The following is a 17,199-nucleotide window of genomic DNA, read 5'->3' as shown; positions in this document are numbered from 1 at the left end:
CATCCCTATAAACTTTTCTCCATATATAGGGAGAGAATTCTTTAGTGGCCAGACATCCTGTTCTAGTTGCTGTTAAGCAAAAACTGCTCTCCCAGTTGAAGAATCCGAAGAGAAATGTTTGAGGGAAAAGCATCTAGTTGCTACGGTCTACATTACAGTCAGTGCTGTTTAGAGAACTGCAGGCTCAGTCTTTAGCCTTAGCCTCCGTGTGTTGTGTTTGCTGCGTGGTGTGTCCCCTGAGGTGCCTCTTTATTTATTTATTTATAGATCAGTGACCCTGACCACATCTAGTTTAACAGGTACAGCATTCTTCCCTGTGGGAAAGAATTATATATATATGACTCCATTTCTTAGGCTCCAGACAGGGATGGGGCTTTAAATGGTTTTCACAGCAGATTGGCTGGTAAAGGCCAACATTTTGGTGAATCAGTGCTATGTTAAGCTCTTGAACTATCAAACAGCCATAACTGTTGTCCCAAGATAGTTTGCAGTCCTTTCTCAGACTATATATATGGCAGGGTGACAGATATTGTATGTCTTTTGGTTGACTCCGGACAGTAATACCTTTGTGGTGTTTTCTGTCAAAACCCAAGTACACCATGGATTTGGACCTTTTTATGTTTTTGGTTTTTAGGCTCATCGTGTCACAGACTTAATCTGTGTTAAGGAACTATTGCTGTGCATAGGCGGTTGGGGTCTCCTTTTTGTGCATACGTCACCCCCTCACTGATTGCCTGTTTGACAAGTGGTTGTGAAGATGATCTTGAGCTGCCACTTTGCTCCCCAGAGTGATAGGTCAATAACCATTTGCTGTATCTCTGTCCAGGATCTCTCTATCCCTGTCAGGTGGTTTCAATGTAATTTTTCATGGGAGAGTTGGGATGGGACCACCACCTTAAAATGAGTGAGGAGGTTGATGCTTTAAGTTGACATGACTTTTTTTTTAAATGGGAAAGGGTGGGGGGAGGCGGTTGAAAAGGAGTTCGGTACCTGGAATTGTTGGACATGACTGACATTTGCAGATACCGCTAGTAGTAAGGGGTTTAATGCTATTTGAGAAGGAAGACCCATAAAATCAACGGAAAGTTCCTAACCTATGGAAATGGCTGATGTTAATTATTTTGCAACATTTCTTTGTAAATATCATTAAAATTTTTTTTTTTGAGATTCACCTCCCTTCCTGCATTAATGCTTGAGCCAGATAATTTTGCTTTGGGGTAAATTAAAATCAAAATTCTAAAACTTGACCAATTTTGTTTCTTGAATTGACTTAGTTCTAACCCACTATTTCATCTTAAGGATGGCATGATTTGATAAGGATGGACTTATGTAAAGTTTTGATTTTTTCAATTAAACTGTCACATGAAGTAATTATCAGCATTCTTGCGTCTGGTTATGGAATAGGTAGATGACAGAAAAGTACTGTAAATCTTTGACCCTCGGAATAACAAGAGTTGGGAAACTGGCTAATGGAAAATGCAGTTGCCTTTAAATATCTCAAGGAGAGAACTTTTACACTGGTGAGTTGTACTTGAATTTCAGAGCTTAACAGAAATTTTTATTACTTTTTATTGAAAACTGCACTGAACGCTAAATGTCCACCTTTACAATAAACAAATACAGTAACGGTAACTCACACTAAAACAAAACATATTTCTGATAGCCATTATTTTTCTGTTTGGGACAGTTTTAAAGGTTTTTTTTTGTCACAAAAACAGGAATGTACCTATACAAAGGCTCAAAATAGGCCATCTTTTAAACAAAAAGGCGATGATTCACAAAAGACTATGAATATAACATGTAACTAGTTGATACAAATCTAATAGGATTTGTTAAAATCAGTCACATCTAATAACACACCTGAAGTGTTCTTGTATAAAATATCACGTGAAGAAAAGAAGACTTTATCAATGTCTAAAAAAGTGGGTTTGTTCATAGACAATCTGACAAGTTACCATAAAAAGTGTTTCCTGAGACATAAGGAAATGCAACATTATTCTTCTTGAACCCTTTCAGTTCAAGACTTTCCACTCAATAAAATAGCTGAGGATCTGAAACTGAGAAAATATATTTGAGTACAAACAGCTTGTGAAACTTAATACTTTTTTTTTTTTTTTTTTTGCATCATCAGAGGGTTTTTACTGAACTCACAACCAACTTGCCCGCTCAGTATGCAGTTCAGATGGGAGAGACTTCTCTGTACAGGAGCCTGTACTGTCTTCAATCCTATGCTCGCGGTTGTCTAACAAAGGCAAACAGTTTTCTCCCCGTTTTGTAGTAATTTAATCTTCCTATTAGCAAAAGAGGTAACCAGCCCCCGTGGACCGAAGGGACTAGAGTCATAGGATGGGGATTTCCTCTTAATATTTTTTATTTTGATGTTTGTTTGGAACTCCTGATGCAACATTCTAGAGCAAGGTGTTCAGGACCTGCTGTGTCCAAGGGACTGATAAAGGAAAAAGATCTATTTATTCTTTGTGATTTGATGCACAGATGAAAAACTTAACACACAATAACAGAAGTTGGTCGTTAATAAATCACGTCCTAGTCTTTTTCAGCGCTTCCACAAGCAGACGACATCTTCAGTTTTCCCACGTCTCGGCTTCGAGCTCCTTTGTAGTTTTAACACTGCAACGTCAATGATGCGTATGTCCAGAATCAGTTAAAAAGACTGTCAGATTCCTTTTCTCTTAGTTCATCTAGTTTTCACTGTCTCTTGGTCCCAGGTGTATCTGAATGGTTACCTTCCGTCACTCTCTGCTATTGCTCGTTGGGGTGCTCTCGACTGTCCCCGTGTTTTGTGGGCTGGTTGGGAGAGGGAGCTTGGGAAGGGTGTGCCACCGTGGGGAGGTTGTGGGTTACCGGGATGCCTCCGGGGATGATCCCTTCCATGGCTGCAGGAAGTCCTCCCGGAGCCACGCCCACGATGCCTGGCGGGTATCTAGGGAGGGCGGGCACAAGAGAAAGGGCCGGTTAAGTTCAGGCCCCAGAAGCTGCCAAGCTCTTGCTCTGCCTGTTTTATGGAATGGGTTGTCATACTTCCTACCTCCAAAGCAAGGAGAAATCTACATAGAAAAGTTAAACATGGACATCTAATTCCTAAACAACAAAGCCTATTTAGTCCAATCAAAGCACTAATTTTGTAGCTTTTAGGCAATAGCAATAGACTATACTAATTAATTGTGTGTGGGGAAACCGTGTCGCATTTGGAAAACGTTTTGGACAAAATAAATTGCAAGTTTTCCGGCTGCGTTAGAAAGTATTCATCAGTTATAGCAAAGGCTTTAATGATTTCCTAACAGGGCATGAAGTACGCCTGTGAAGTGTGACCTCCTAGGCTGGTTAGTTACCGGCTCGCGTAACCTGAGGTGTGGGAGGGGACAGGGCAGCAGCAGGGAAGATGGTGAGCTGGTGATGGGCAGGATGCCTGCCCTCTGAGGGTACCTGGAGGGCACCTGAATGTGGCCTCATCTTATCCTGCGGGCACAGGAATGGCTGTGTGCGCGCGCACGCCTGAGCACACGGACGTTATGCACAGGTGTGACTCAGTGTATTTAAACACTGAGGACAAAACATACTTATGAAGCAGGGGCTTTAGAATTAGTCTTCCTCTCCAAGTTATCAAACCCTTCACACTTGCGGTAAGGGGGACGGGGTCTCGGCCTGTTACAGTGACGCTGGTCAGGGACTGTCCAGGAGGACTCTGATGAACAGGACCCTGTGAGCTGCAACCCTCCAGCACAAGCAGTTTTACAAGGGGCCAAGGAGCCTTGCTCTGTCTAGAGGAATAATTAGGACGTGGCCCTTAAAGGGTAGGCCACCAACACGAACAAACAGGGGAATCCAATCTGGTGCTGGGCTGGGCTCAAGTGATGCTTGAAAATGCTTATGAGGGTAAAACACAAGTGGGACTTTAATAGAACATGCTGCATGTAAATAAAGCCATGTGACTTGGGAAGAAACTGCTTAGCTTCCTTGCCCAGAGTAGGAGCTTTCATGTGTGGGTCCTTTTACACAGACTATATTTAATCGCCCCCTAGAGCAGTGGTTCAAAACCAGGGATCTCGGGCAGTGTCTGGGGGGCATTTTTAGTTGTCACCATTGGGAGTGGGAGGTGCTATCGGCATCTAGTGGGTGGGGGCCAGGGCTGCCACTATACATCCTATAATGCACGGGACATCTGGCCCAGTACTGCCAAGGTGGGGCAATCCTGGGTCAGGGTAAGCAAAACAAAAGGTCCCTTCTGGCATTCCACGCTGCAGCTTCTCCCCTTTATGGGGGAGGAGCTATTTCCCTGCAACCGGCCATGCTGGGGGAAGAGAAACATGGAAAACTACCACAGACAAAACCCCTGGTCCCTTCCAAGGGTCCTGGCTCGTGTCCCCAGTGCAGGTTCTCTTGCCTCAGTCCCACCCAAACTCTGTCACTGTCACGTGCCCCTGGGGTGAAACTTCCTGCTTCACGGAGAAACAAAGACAGCCCCCCGCCACCCGTCAAATGGACTGGGCTTTGGCCAGAATGCTCTCCTTGGAACAGAAAGTTCAAGTTAGAAAACAAAATCAGGCCCTCTTCCTTGATGACCTTTTCTGTACCTTTTCACCTAGAAACCCTCTGGTTTTCAAGCGGCTTCGGAATGAACAGTGATTCGGACATGCTGGGGAATGCACAACCCACCGTACCCCGCACCCGCTTTAAAATAGGAATTCCAATACTTGGCTCTGTCCCCAAACTATGTTTGTTCCACGGAAATGAGGAATGGAAGAACTGAGAGGAGGGGACAGTGTGTAATTCCTCCTAGCGCTCAGGTTGGCTTAACGTCCCCAAGTCCCCTGTCTCCGCCCTCCCCCAGGGAGCAGGGCTCAGCCCATTCCTCTCCTCACCTGTATGTGGCACCATTGAGCTCTGGATGAATTGCTTGCTGATCTATTACTGACCAGGGAGCTGTTGTGACAAAGAATTCCTTGTTCACACAGTTTCTTAAGCTCTCTGGGATGCGACCTGGAATAAGATGATTAAAAGTAATCGTGTATTTTTCAAGGTCACAGTGACTTAAATGTTATACTCCTCTGTTATGCGGGGACAAGCTACAATGCAAGTCTCTTACTCTTTGATAGGAAGGGCCGGCCCTTGTATTTCCACAACATATGACTTGTTCCAGGGCCTGAACCACACTGGGCTTCAGCCAAACAGAAGGGAGCTGCCCACGGCTCCCCCTGGGGCTCCCCTTCCAGGTTTGCGAGGCTTGGCTAATACGAAAGGGAATTGGTTTCCCCTGAAAGAAACGGGGCCCAACTCATTCCGAATTTCTTCAACTTGACGCCTAGAGACCACCTCTGCCCGCAGCAAAGCCCCACGCCCCCTTCCGCGTGTCCGTCACCGGGATGGGAGGCGGCCAGCGCGGCGGAGGGCTCACCTGTGATGGCCCGGCGGATCTCGGTGGCGGCCGCCTCCCTCATCTCCAGTGAGGCTTGCTCACTGTACCAGGCCGTGTGGGGTGTACAAATGAGATTCGGTGCGTCTTTCAGGGGACCCTGAGCAAAGCTAGATGAGTATACAAAAAACACAGTAGATGAGGAAAACAATGCACGTCACTCTCACTCCCTGCCCTGCTCGTCAAAAGGGAGCCCTTGGCCATGTGGAATGCTAGCTATATAGATAAAACGGGGGGATTCTGCAGTCTGTTTCCTAAGGGTTGGGACTGTAAGAACACACTCATAAAACTGTAACTGGCGTCAGGCATCGAAAGGGACTCGGAAAGAAGGAACAATTCTAGGGAGGGCCGGCTAGCCTGCCTCCAACCTGAGTAATCCCGAGTACAGGAAAAGCCTGCCCTTCACCACCATTTTTCTTTCTGCCTCTCCCCTTTCTGATCATCTTTGGGGGAAGTTCTAGCCCTTTTATACTTGGTGAGAATACAGCACAGACCTTAGAAGAGCAGAGGCTGTATACCTGGTCTCCAGGTGCCCACCCAGGACCCGTCCGGGAAGCTGCCCCGAGTTCACAGTGGGGCTCCTGCAAGTTCCTGTGCGAGCCCTGAGCTACCAAACCTGCCTGAAAGGCTCCGATTCGTGCACGTCGAGGGCCGCCCCTCGTATCCTGCCTTCCTTGAGGGCTTGGGCTAAGGCTTTCTCATCCACCAGTCCGCCGCGGGCCGCGTTCACTAGGAATGCTCCTTGCCTCATCTGCGAGGGGGAGGGAAAAGCTGGTAAATGGGTGCCGCCGCTGCCGCCTTGGGAGGAGCCTGCACCCAGGTTTGAAGAAGAGAGCCGCGGGGCAGTGGATGGTAGTGGGTCTGGGTGTTTGATGCGCGCGCAGCGGCTGCGGGGGAAGGGAGCGCGGAGCCTCGGTGACAACGGGGGGGCCGGGGGGGCCGCTCCTGCTGACCCCGAGAGAGGGCTGCAAGCTGGGGCGGCGGGGGCCGTGACCTGTCAACTGGCTGTCTTGGAGGCCAGGCCTGGTCAGAGCAGGGCCCTGCTGGGTCCTGGGCCGGGTCCTGCCCCCTCCCCGCTCACCACGGCCCATCTCACGGAGGGGGCCCCCGCCCAGCTCCTTGCTGATGCCTCGGGGGACTTTCTTCTCCGCTCACTGGTGTGTCCACTGGACCGTTTCCCATTCCCCCTTTGGTTTTGACAGACGTTTCCAGGGTCTGAGACCATTTATTTCAATTTACCTGCTTTATAGTAAAGTCATTGATGAGGTGGTGGTTATGTTCGTTGAGATTACAGTGCAAGGAGACGCAGTCGCTCTGATACAGTAAGTCCTGCAGGGTGTAGACCCTCTGCACGCCCAGGGACCGCTCTATCCCATCCTGCAAGTAGGGGTCATAAAATATGACGCTGAATCCAAAGGCCTTGGCTCGAACAGCAACCGCCTGCCCCGTGCGACCTGTGCAGAAAGAGAGCGTCCAGGTGAGCGAGGCCCCCGCGCCTCCTGCCGACGCTCGTCCCAAGGCTGGGACCTTGCATGGCACCCAGCCGCAGCTCTGCTGCCTCCAGCACTTCTGGCAGTTGGACCCAATCTGTGGTGGTGCTGGGAGAACCGAACGCCCAGGGCTTGGTGCCACCTGAGGCCAGCACTTCTCCCCAGGTCACTGGAGCTGGAGCCGGGCCAACGCTTCTGGGTGAGCAGGGCAGTGCTTATCACCTGTACTTGCTACCAGAGAAGTAGTTTTTTTTTTTCAAGTTCCTGTTAGGCACATTTTCAAACACAGACATAACTAGAGAGAACAATCTAGTGAACGCCACGTGCCAGCTCCCAACCATCACCGATATCATCTCCCTCGTATTTCTCTTTCCCCGACGTGTTTGCTGATATAATGGGGGCTTCTGAACCCGAGCTTCATCTCTTTACTGTTCTTAGTGTCGAACAGGGACTCTTCTCTGTGTAACTGCCACCAGGTTTGCTCATGAACAGTGATCAAAACTGCCCACTGCAGTCTGGCCTGAGCACCGATGGATGTGGGGAAGTGCTCTGGTTGAGAGGTGGGGCTCTGAGCACACGTAGAGTGCGGGTCAGGCCTCCAGCAAGTTAGACAGCGACATCGCCTAACAGGACGCGAAGGCTTCCCTTACTTCTGAGTGGCCGTCATTTGCACAAACCCGCTGATCCCCATGGACGGCGGCTCTTTCTTCCCAGAGCAGTTTTCAGCTTGAACACAAAATGGTGTGAGTGATACCTGGAGGGGCTGATTTGGGGAGAGCGCAGAATAAATCTGGCTCGAAAACCATTACTCAAATGTGCAGGAGGAAGAAGGGAAGGCCGCGGGAGGGCGGTGGGGTGGCGGACCGCCAGCGCCTCCTGCTGAGACTGCAAAATCCAAATGGGCGGCACTTCCAACCACCGCCATGGTCTGGAGGCAAAGCTCTGATAAGGCCGTTCTGATCAGGAGGGACAGCTGTGGGGTCGCCCGCGGTCACACCCCTCGTGCCACCCCTCTTCAGTGTCACCACCTGGACACGGTGAGCCAGGAAGTACAGCCACACTGCAGAGGAGCCAGCACGACGGCAGGGGCGGGAAGGGCAGCAGTGACCCGAAGACCCCCCTCTGATGCACCTGAGGTTCGGAACCAAGCGCCCCCACCACGCGGCAGCTGGGGCTCACGGCCAACACCAGCATACCCGCCACCCCCCGCTTTGCTGGCCTTTAGCTGCCCTCCTTCCCCCACCCCCACGTCCTAACATACTTTCACGGGAGATGGGGTCCCGGCGGCAGTGCCCGGGGCGGAGAGTCACGGCCAGTCACCAGAGCCTTCCCCACGGCTCTGCTTTTCATAAATTCACGAACCCTCATCTTTCCACTGGCTCTACTTTAGCCATGGGGTTTTCCTTACTAAATTTTGCAGGACCTGATGATAAATTCTCTTACTGACTTGATCAAAACCCAGCCTCAGAGAGGAGAACCTAATTGCCTTGGCCTTAAAAAGATAAAATAGGGCTTCCCTGGTGGCGCAGTGGTCGAGAGTCCGCCTGCCGATGCAGGGGACGCGGGTTCGTGCCCCGGTCCGGGAGGATCCCACACGCCGCGGAGCGGCTGGGCCCGTGAGCCATGGCCGCTGAGCCTGCACGTCCGGAGCCTGTGCTCCGCAACGGGAGAGGCCACAACAGTGAGAGGCCCGCGTACAGGAAAAAAAAAAACAAAAAAAAAAAACATAAAAATACTGTCACTGTTGGCATGCTTTCCCTTCAGATTTTTCATGCTTATTCCCAACTCGGAGGCTGGCCTTGAGCAGTACCCACCACCAGCCCGGGCTGGGGTCAAGCTCGCGATAGTGCCCCGTCCAGGCCCCTGCACGGCGGCACGAACTGGGTTTGGAGGAACTTGCTCCACACTCCGGGCTCTGCAGCTGCTTCTCGGCCGACTCTTAGGCAAGCGGAGGCTTTCAGCCCCAAACAGGGCGGCAGCAGGGGCCTGAGGCCGCGTATGACCATGCCGCCTCCTGCCTCAGCTCTGCCTACAGTTCTGGGAGGCTCCAGAGAGACCAGGAAAGGTAACAAGGAAAAACATAGTGTGCAGGGGTGCCCCGGGACTGTGGCAGTGCTTGGCTTACAGTCTTGAGTAAACGGCTGGAATTCATGGGACCGGCCTTCAAAAGATGGATGGCAAAGGGTACAGCCGAAGAAACGTCCCCCGTAAGAACTTGCTGTGATGGCTGCGGTCAGACGCCCTGGAAACAAGTGGCCGGGCCACTCGCAAGGTGAGGCTCTGCACTCTGGCCGGAGCCCACCTGAGGCCTGTGCATCGGCTTAAGAATGCACGATGTTCTAAGACCCATCTCCAAGACCCACTTCCCAGAGCGGTGGGAAGCCCCGCGGGCACCAGCAGAGGGCGCTGCGGCTCACAGAGCACCAGCATTTCTGAGTCATACTGTGTCTTCCACTCCAGAAAAATGAAGACAGTCTCTTTGGCGAAAGGATTAGCTCCCTGAGTGTGATCACCCCTGAAACCTGGGCTCTTAGCACCCAGACCCGGGTGCTGGAAAGGCGTGCGCTCCTGGAAGAAGCCCAGCTCCTCCTACTTGTTCCAGCCGGTACCCGGGCCTCCTGGACAGGAACTTGCGGCACAAGGAGGCACTGTGGAGGTCCCAGAGGTCCTGCCCTCAGTTATTCGGAAACACAGCTCCAAGCTGACGGCTGACTGGCAGCTTGGGGGGCCTTCTGGAAGCCAAGCCCTGCAGTCACAACGCACCCCGTGTGCTTCCAGGCAGCAACCGTGTAACACTCATTCCCAATTTACATATCGGAAACTGACGCAGAGAGGTCGAGCGAGCTCTGTCCTCAAGGTCGCAGAGCTGGTGAGCGGTGGGACTGAAGCTCAGCAACGAGCAAGCCCACCGGGCCGGCTCCCGTTTGCCGAGTCGGGGCTCGACTCGGGGCCCAGTGCTGCCAACAGCCGTGGCAGCCAGGCTGCTTTCCACTGCGGCGCACCTCCTCTCGAGGAACCTGCCCCAGGAGCTCCCAGGGCCACCCGCCGTGTCACCACGGAGCGAGGCCTTACCGTGCCCCCTCTCTTGGGGGAGCTTTCCAAGCTGCTGACCTGACCCCGCCACCTTCTGGCGCAAAAATCCTTCAGTGACTCCACTGCCACCCCCGCCTGGCACCTGCAGGTGGGCCTTGCCCACTGCCTGGGTCTCCACTCAGCCACCAGCCCTTCACCCTCTACCCGGGGCAGTTAGGGAGTACGGCGCCTTCCTGGGGGCGCCCTCCCGCCGACGTCAGACCCAATCTTCCAGAAGCAGCCCAGATCTTACCTCTGGGCGAGTTCCCTGGTCAGTCTTGACCTCTGACCTCCCACCCCAGGCAGCTCGGCGAAGGGCAAGGGCCTTCCTCCGGCCCAAGCGAGCTCCTCCCACAGGCACGGCTGCAGCGCACCCCGACTTCCAGGGCCAGGCCTGCCTCCCCCAGGTGGTCCCTGCGGAGCAGGCGCACGTACCGAAGCCAATGAGGCCCAGCGTCTCCCCGCGGATGCGGGCTGCCCCCGAGGCAACCTCCCGGATCTGCTCGACGCTCTGCACCCGCGTGCCTTCCCGCAGCGCCTGGTACAGCCACGTGTTCCGCCGGTACAGGTTCAGAATGTGGCAGATGGTGGAGTCAGCCGTCTCTTCCACTGCCGCGGACGGGATGTTGCATACGGCGATCCCTGGAAACAAGAGCCAGACGCCGGGATGAGAACCCCAAGTTCTGTGGGGAAGCGCCAGGGCTCCCAGTCCGCCCAGCTGAGGGGCAGGGGTGGCAAAGGTGGCCCATTCAGCCATGGACTATGTGTGTGGCCCCAGGCAGGTGTGGGTCTCTGAGGCCTGCTTGTCACCTAGAGGACACAGACCGTCTGGCTCTGAGGCCCAGGGACCTCCAGCCCCGTAGCCGTCCCTGGAGGACTTCTGTCCGGGGCTTGGCTCACCCCCCAGCCCCCTGCTAACCCCATGTCCGGCCCACCCAGTGCTTCCAGGCCCCACGTCCCTGGGAAGCGAGCAGTGGTCCAGCTCCGTCCACCATCCCCGTCCAGCGCCAGGAAGCTAGCGTGTAGGGCCCCCTCCTGATGGTCTCTGGGATCCAGGAGACCAGAGGCTCTTTGCAATGCAACCTCCTGGATCCTCCCCCTAGGCCGGGGCTGGGGTAATGGAGAGCGGCCTTTTGTTTTATGGTATTTTAAGAGTCTAATGCAGTGAACATGTTATTACTTTTTTTTTTTTTTTTTTAAAGGCAAGACAGAAGAATTATAGAAATCTTAACCTTGGCTCTTTCACCGCTATAGGAGCCTGATTATTTATCACTATTGTCTACATGTTCTCAAAATTTAAAGACCAAAAAAGACAACATTTGAACAGATTTTTTTTTTTTTTTTTTTTTTTTTAAAGGCAAGACAGAAGAATTAGAAAGTTACCAGCTTCCAGGCCCGTGGGCTGGGACAGGAATGGAGCTGATGTCTGAATCCAGCCCCACATTTGCTCAGTGGACCCTAGTCACCCTCCCGCTCTGACAGAAAGACAACAGAGCAGACAGGTGCCCGCCCTGCTTTCTGAAAGAGCTTTCAGGGCTGAGAGCAGCTGGTGAAGATGATCCTTCAGGCTCTGTGTGAGGAATAGAGATGAAGGGCTAGCGTTTCCCAGCACCAGGAGGCCGGCAGCTGAGGACTGCAGGGAGAACTGCCCCAAGTCTCAGGCAGGAAGGGCCCTGGCACTGACCTTCCTCAGTGGGAGGGTGTTTTGGGGAAGAATGTTTGCCAGATGTGGGAGGGGCAGGCACACAGAGGGCCGGCGGGCCTAGATCCAGCCCCGTTCCCCTGGCGAGGCCTGGGGTCTGCCAGTCAAGCTGCTTTCCAAGGAGGGACATAGGTGTCCAGGGAGCATGCTGGCCCAGCTCAAACGTCCCTTTTGGGACCCCAGGAGTCACAGCCAGGGATGCAGGGCCAGGCCACCTGAAAGGCGCCTGCATTCCTCTATCTTCTTGGGTCAGGAGCCTGGGCAGAGAGCACCGGCAGCTCCACCGGACAGAAAACAGGACCAAATGCGTGGAGCACCCCTTCCTAGCTGCTGTGTCGCCACCCCACGAGGGCTGCCCTGAGGTCCAGGGTCTCAGTGACCCCTTCAGGAGGACACACAGCCCCCAGGGTGAAAGCATCCATGTGCTGCCCCACCTGCCAGGGGATGAGGTTTTGAGATCCAGGCTGACAAACCTTCCACGAGCTGCAAGTCAGTCGTCTTGCAGCACCCACTTCATTTGAAAAAACCAAGCACAGGATCTGGGGCTAGACTAGAAGTCAGGATTACTGCAGTCTGGAGAGACGGAAGCAGATGCCAGTGGTATAAGAAAATCTTTTGGCAGCTGGGACAATTTCCATTCCTCGTGGGGCTTGATCTGTTCTGCCTGAAGCCCAGGGGGAAGGTCCAGCAGAAGAATAGCCCAGTGTGGACCTTCTGCTGCAGACGCAGCCACTGCCCAGGCCCAGGGGCCCCCCTGCGCCCTGGGAGGTGGGACGAGATGTGATGAGGCTGGAGGAGAGAATCTGTGCGTCCACGAGAGATAAAGCACCGCACCAGCCCGCCCAGGGGACGAGGGACGGCAGTGGGGCCATGTCTCCGCCTTTGCACTAGAACTTTGAAATTTAGCTCCTTGGCTCTTGTGCCTGTATGGAGAGCTCAAGACCAAGGTCTGGGAAAGCGGATACATGGGCTTGGGGGGTGCCCCAAGGCCTGGGAAAGAGGATACATGGGCTTGGGGTGCCCCAAGGCCTGGGAGGAGGTGCTGCTGGCATCCCCTGAGACCTCCTGCCCTGATGGCTGAAACTCTATAGCCCTGACCACCCTCTTGAGGGGAAACTCCTAATCTGTTCTTCATACCTTAAGGGTGATTCTCCAAATGCCATGAGGACAAGCTGCTGGCACCCACAGAGCAAGGCTGCAGCCCCCGTGGACCCGAAGTCCGAGCCCAAGAGCTGAGCTGCTTTCCCCCTCAGCTGACGCTTTTGCTCTCTGCTCTAACGCCTTCTGAACTGGACCAGGCTGGACGCCAGATTAACGAGCTTGGCCAGAAAGGCTCACAGAGTGACAGCGCGCGGCGCTCAGTCTGGGCCCTAGCTCCCACCAGCAACCTTCCAACCTCCCACTGCTTCCTCCTGGACCTTGGGGTGACACTAGAGATGGGGAGGACCCCTCTACTTGCCCAGGTGCTGTCCTCGCCTGCGGCGGGCGGCCCACAGCCCCTCCCTGCTCCGAACAGGAAGCACCTCGCCCATCGTGTCAGGGCCGGAGGTGAGGTGCCTTGGGCCCCGAAGCCTTCAGGACGGGGCTCCAGGGAACGCTGGAGGGGAGCTGCCCTCCCGGGAACACACGCCGTGGGCCCGGACGTCATCAGGAGGGGCAGAGACCTGAGCCACCTGCTCTTCTGTCTGCATTACAGGTCAGCTGACCGAATGAGCTGCGAAGTGCATTTGGAGACAAAGGACGGCTGGACAGAGGCCCGTTTTCCTTCTGCAGAGCCCACATTTGAAAACTGCCTTCAAAACGGCCCAGCAGATGTCCCCGAAGCAGCTCCCTTATCCAACTGGACCAGGGTCAACGAAAAGGCCACCGCGGACATGCCGTTTACACCTTTGAACATGGCAGGCCCCCGGCGGGCCTCTGTGGGGGGCCTCTGGGCACACGGCCGCCCCACCCGGGTCCCGAGTCTGCCCGCAAGGCATCTCCTACAACTGCGGAGACGGGACGTTCCCTCGCGGGCACCTCCGATCCCACCCCGCCCCGAGAGAGGTGGCCGGGTCCCGGCAAGGAAGCGCAATGTCGCACACGTTGCGGGTGGCGGTGTCACGAGGGGCAGATGCTGCAGAGGCGGGAGGCAGGTGAAGGGAAGGGACCGCGAGCCACGTCCTGTCGCCGCTCGAGCTTGAGATTTCAGCTCTATCAAGAGCACAAAGAACATTTGTTTTCACACAGAAACATTCCTCTCGGTGCCAGGGAAAACTGGGAAATTTAGTTTACAGTAGACACGCTTCTGAAGACGCGCATCCTCCCAAGGTTCTCCGTGGAGACAAAGAGGGGCTCAGAGTGATGCTGAGGCTGGAAGCAAAGGCTTGGGGTGCACATGGGAAGCCACCGCTGTCATAACCCCTTCTCCTCTTGTACAGGGTCCAGCGACCCCCACCCCCCCAAGGAAGGGGGTGAGACGATGGAGACCGGCCAGGGGTGACCCAGAAAAACCAGGATCAATCTTCTGAACCACCACTGCACAGCACCCCACTCGGAACAGGGGAGGGTTAGAACAGCACCTGCGGGTCAATGACCACCTCCTGCCGTATCCGTGGGCTTCACCTGGGAGGCGAGCCCAACCTGCCGTAGCCACAACTCCCAGGCCACCCGCCGCTCTGCAGAGCGGCCCGCTACCATCACGAAGAATCAGACCAGACCCAGCGCCACTCAGAACAGGCCCCCCCCGAGGCCTGCCCCCCCACCGCCCGCCGCCACGCGCACCCACAAGACTTACCCCGTGGTTCAGGAACTGGGTGCAGCCCCGATGCAAGCAGGGGAACTAACTGCTAAAACAAATCCGCAGCCCTCACTCAAGCCCCCAGGCTGGGACCTCAGGGGGTGGGGGGGAGGCTGCAGCCCACTGGGGTGCCCTGGGCTGAAGCAGCAGCAGGCGGGTGGGTGTCTGTGGGCTGCGGCTGCCGTCACACCACATGCTTGTGGGTGTTCACACTCAGGTATGGTGCTGAGCTGACCAGGCGAGGCACTGCATACACTTGGCCTGCTTTTGGAGCACTGGCTCCGTGGGGCTGAGAGGCTGGCTTGGGGCGGGAGCAGGCAGGGGCATAAAGGCCTGGGTTCCTGACCATTTTGAGGTACCCCTTCTCAGCCTCATGGTGGCAGGGCATCAGGCAGATCACAGCCCCACACACTGGGTGCAGGGCCGGCATGTTTCAAAAACAGCAAAGGACAGTCACCAGAGAGGGGCTCGCCTAGAAGGACCCTTCTGGCCCCTCCAAAGACAGCAGGGCGGCCTGGGGACTCCTGCTGTCAAAGCGTGGCCCCTTCAGCCTCTGCAAACGCTCCACGCACTCAGAGCCCACGCCAGGTGCCGGGACAGGGAGGCCGCCACGCCAAGGCGCCCCTTCCTCGGGGCGCCTGCGGCCCGGGGTCTGGAAAGCGGCCGGGAGCCCTGCCTTTGGGTGTCCATCTGCTGCCTCTGCTCTTCTCTGGAAACCCCTAATGGCAAGGGATGGGCAGGAGGGGCTGTGCAGTGGTCCACCTGCACTGGCCCTGACCTAGGAAGGTTCCTGTGTGGACAGCAGCCCTTGGGGAGACAGCGCCATCCCAGGACTGGAGGAGACCCAGAAACCCTGAGCTGTGCACCCAGCACAATTTCATTTTAGGTGGATGGGCCCTGGCCAGTCAACACGGAGGTGTGGCAACTCACCATCCCCTCTGCAGGGAAGGGCCTGTGGCTTGTCTGGCTTAGCATCCTTCCCAAGTGACACAGCCCGGCCCAGCCCCACAGGTCCCAAGGTGAGGCCTCTGAACCCAGCAGGACCTGTGCGCCTGGCTAGGTTCCCTTTGAAACCAACCCCCTTCCTCCAGCCAGAAGCAGGCACTGTGTGCTCTCTGTTCCGGCTTGCCTCTGCCCCAGCAGGCACTCACTGGGCACTCACTGGGCACCCGCCAGGCACTTACCGAGCTCGCCTGCAGCCTTGATGTCGACGTTGTCGTAGCCGCTGCCTATCCGCACGATCACTCTCAGGGCCTTGAACTTCTCCAGGTCCTCCCTGGTGAGGGTGATGGTGTGGTACATCATGGCGCCGACAGCCTCATTTAAAACCTGTGACGGGGCGAGCAGAGCACAGGTTCGAGGCCCCCACTGCCCTTGAACACCCAAGAGAGGATTCCAGCGGGAAAACAGCCAGCTAGGACGCGGCCTGGGTGTTGACAGCTTCCCGCAGGCGAGTGCACCCCGGCTGTGCTCAGGGGCCTGCTTGGTTACGCCAGGGGAATGGGGGGAGTGGAGGCGTGGTCAGGGAGGCCCACGGAGGTGAGAGGGACTGGCCAGCAGGGACCTGAGGGTGGAAAGGCGGGGGACCCGTCAGGGCAGCAGCGGCACCAAGCACTTGCTCGCGGAATGCCAGCTGCTGCCACCCGACCTGGGGGGACCAGACCGGCGGGCGGGGTGAGGAGGGGGCTCACCTTCTCGTGGATCTCCTGAGTGGACTGTGCGTCACAGAAGGCCACGGTGGCCAGGTCCTTCAGGATGGGCATCTCCACGGTGCAGTCTCTGCCATCGAGCAGCGCCACCAGGGGGCGCGGGTGCAGGGGGCCGTTCATGATCTGGGGGCGGATACCTGGGAGGTGGGGACAGGACGGGAGGGGTGGGTGAGGGAAGGGGCCGTCCCACACTCGGCGGGGCAGCGCAGCGCAGCGAGGGGCCGGGCCTCCCGCGCCGTGAGGTACCGCACCCCACCGTCCATGTGCCTCCCCTCCGGGGAGGATGCTGGGACGAGCCAAGGAGACGGAGCAGCAACATCTGTGCGGCTCCCTTGCCACGGGAGCTGAGATGCCTTCAGCCGAGAGCACACGTGTAGCTGACAGGCAGCGCTGCGGCGCAAGCTCTACTGCCACATGGAACTCGGGCCCAGGGACCCGGTCAGGCCCACACCTGCCTCTGCCACCACGGACAGCACCACCTGTATGCCCCTAGACCACCAAGGCCCAGAGGCCTTTGGGACACAGACGGGGCCTGGCCCACGGCTCCCCAGGCTGGAGCAGGCTCCACCTCTTGGCCCCTCCCTCCGCTGTGCCTCCCTGTTCCCACTGCCCTTCCGCACACACACCAGAGGGTCCAAAATGAAACGGGACAGCTGAGGCACCAGCATCCCATGGGAGCTTCCTGGAGGAAACCCCTGGGGGGACAGGCGCCCTGGGCACGGCTCAGGGGCCCTCTCACCTGGGCCAGGTGAGGAGAGGAAGCCAGCCCAAGATGTTGGCGAAGGTGTGCGTGTGAGGCCAAGCGGCTTGCCGGGGACTCAAAAGACCAAACGGAATTTCTCAAAGGACCACAGAGTAAGCAAGGTTTGTCGGCAGCCTGGACCAGCCAGAGCCGTCTCACGTCTTGGTGATTCTTATGGAGACAAAGGATGCTCGGCCCCATAGCTCAGCGGGCACAGGCCGGGGGTGGGCCTCCCCACACGCCGGCTAAGGGCCGGGTCCCCCACCCCAGCCAC

General features: G+C 55.9%; 1 protein-coding gene across 5 annotated transcripts in view; it reads right to left on the bottom strand.

Moving 5' to 3' along the window:
• Window positions 1-1,551: 1,551 nt before the first annotated feature.
• The window catches only part of CTBP2 (C-terminal binding protein 2), a 166,538-nt gene continuing 150,890 nt past the window's right edge, over window positions 1,552-17,199 (bottom strand). For 2 of the 5 annotated variants that reach the window (XM_007468723.1, XM_007468725.1), the window contains exons 4-11: window positions 16,166-16,320; window positions 15,659-15,803; window positions 10,429-10,635; window positions 6,671-6,885; window positions 6,052-6,182; window positions 5,414-5,541; window positions 4,881-4,998; window positions 1,553-2,941 (exon numbers count right to left, since the gene is read on the bottom strand). In XM_007468723.1, coding sequence (XP_007468785.1) covers window positions 2,761-2,941; window positions 4,881-4,998; window positions 5,414-5,541; window positions 6,052-6,182; window positions 6,671-6,885; window positions 10,429-10,635; window positions 15,659-15,803; window positions 16,166-16,320 — 1,280 coding nt within the window. In that variant the 3' untranslated portion in view covers window positions 1,553-2,760. Of the gene's footprint in view, window positions 2,942-4,880; window positions 4,999-5,413; window positions 5,542-6,051; window positions 6,183-6,670; window positions 6,886-10,428; window positions 10,636-15,658; window positions 15,804-16,165; window positions 16,321-17,199 lie in introns of all 5 variants that reach the window. The other 3 variants (XM_007468722.1, XM_007468726.1, XM_007468724.1) reach the window with 2 other exon arrangements.

Source organism: Lipotes vexillifer, unplaced genomic scaffold (assembly GCF_000442215.2).
Source record: "Lipotes vexillifer unplaced genomic scaffold, Lipotes_vexillifer_v1.1 scaffold741, whole genome shotgun sequence".
Lineage (NCBI taxonomy): Eukaryota > Metazoa > Chordata > Mammalia > Artiodactyla > Lipotidae > Lipotes > Lipotes vexillifer.
This window is presented reverse-complemented; position numbering and strand designations above follow the sequence as displayed.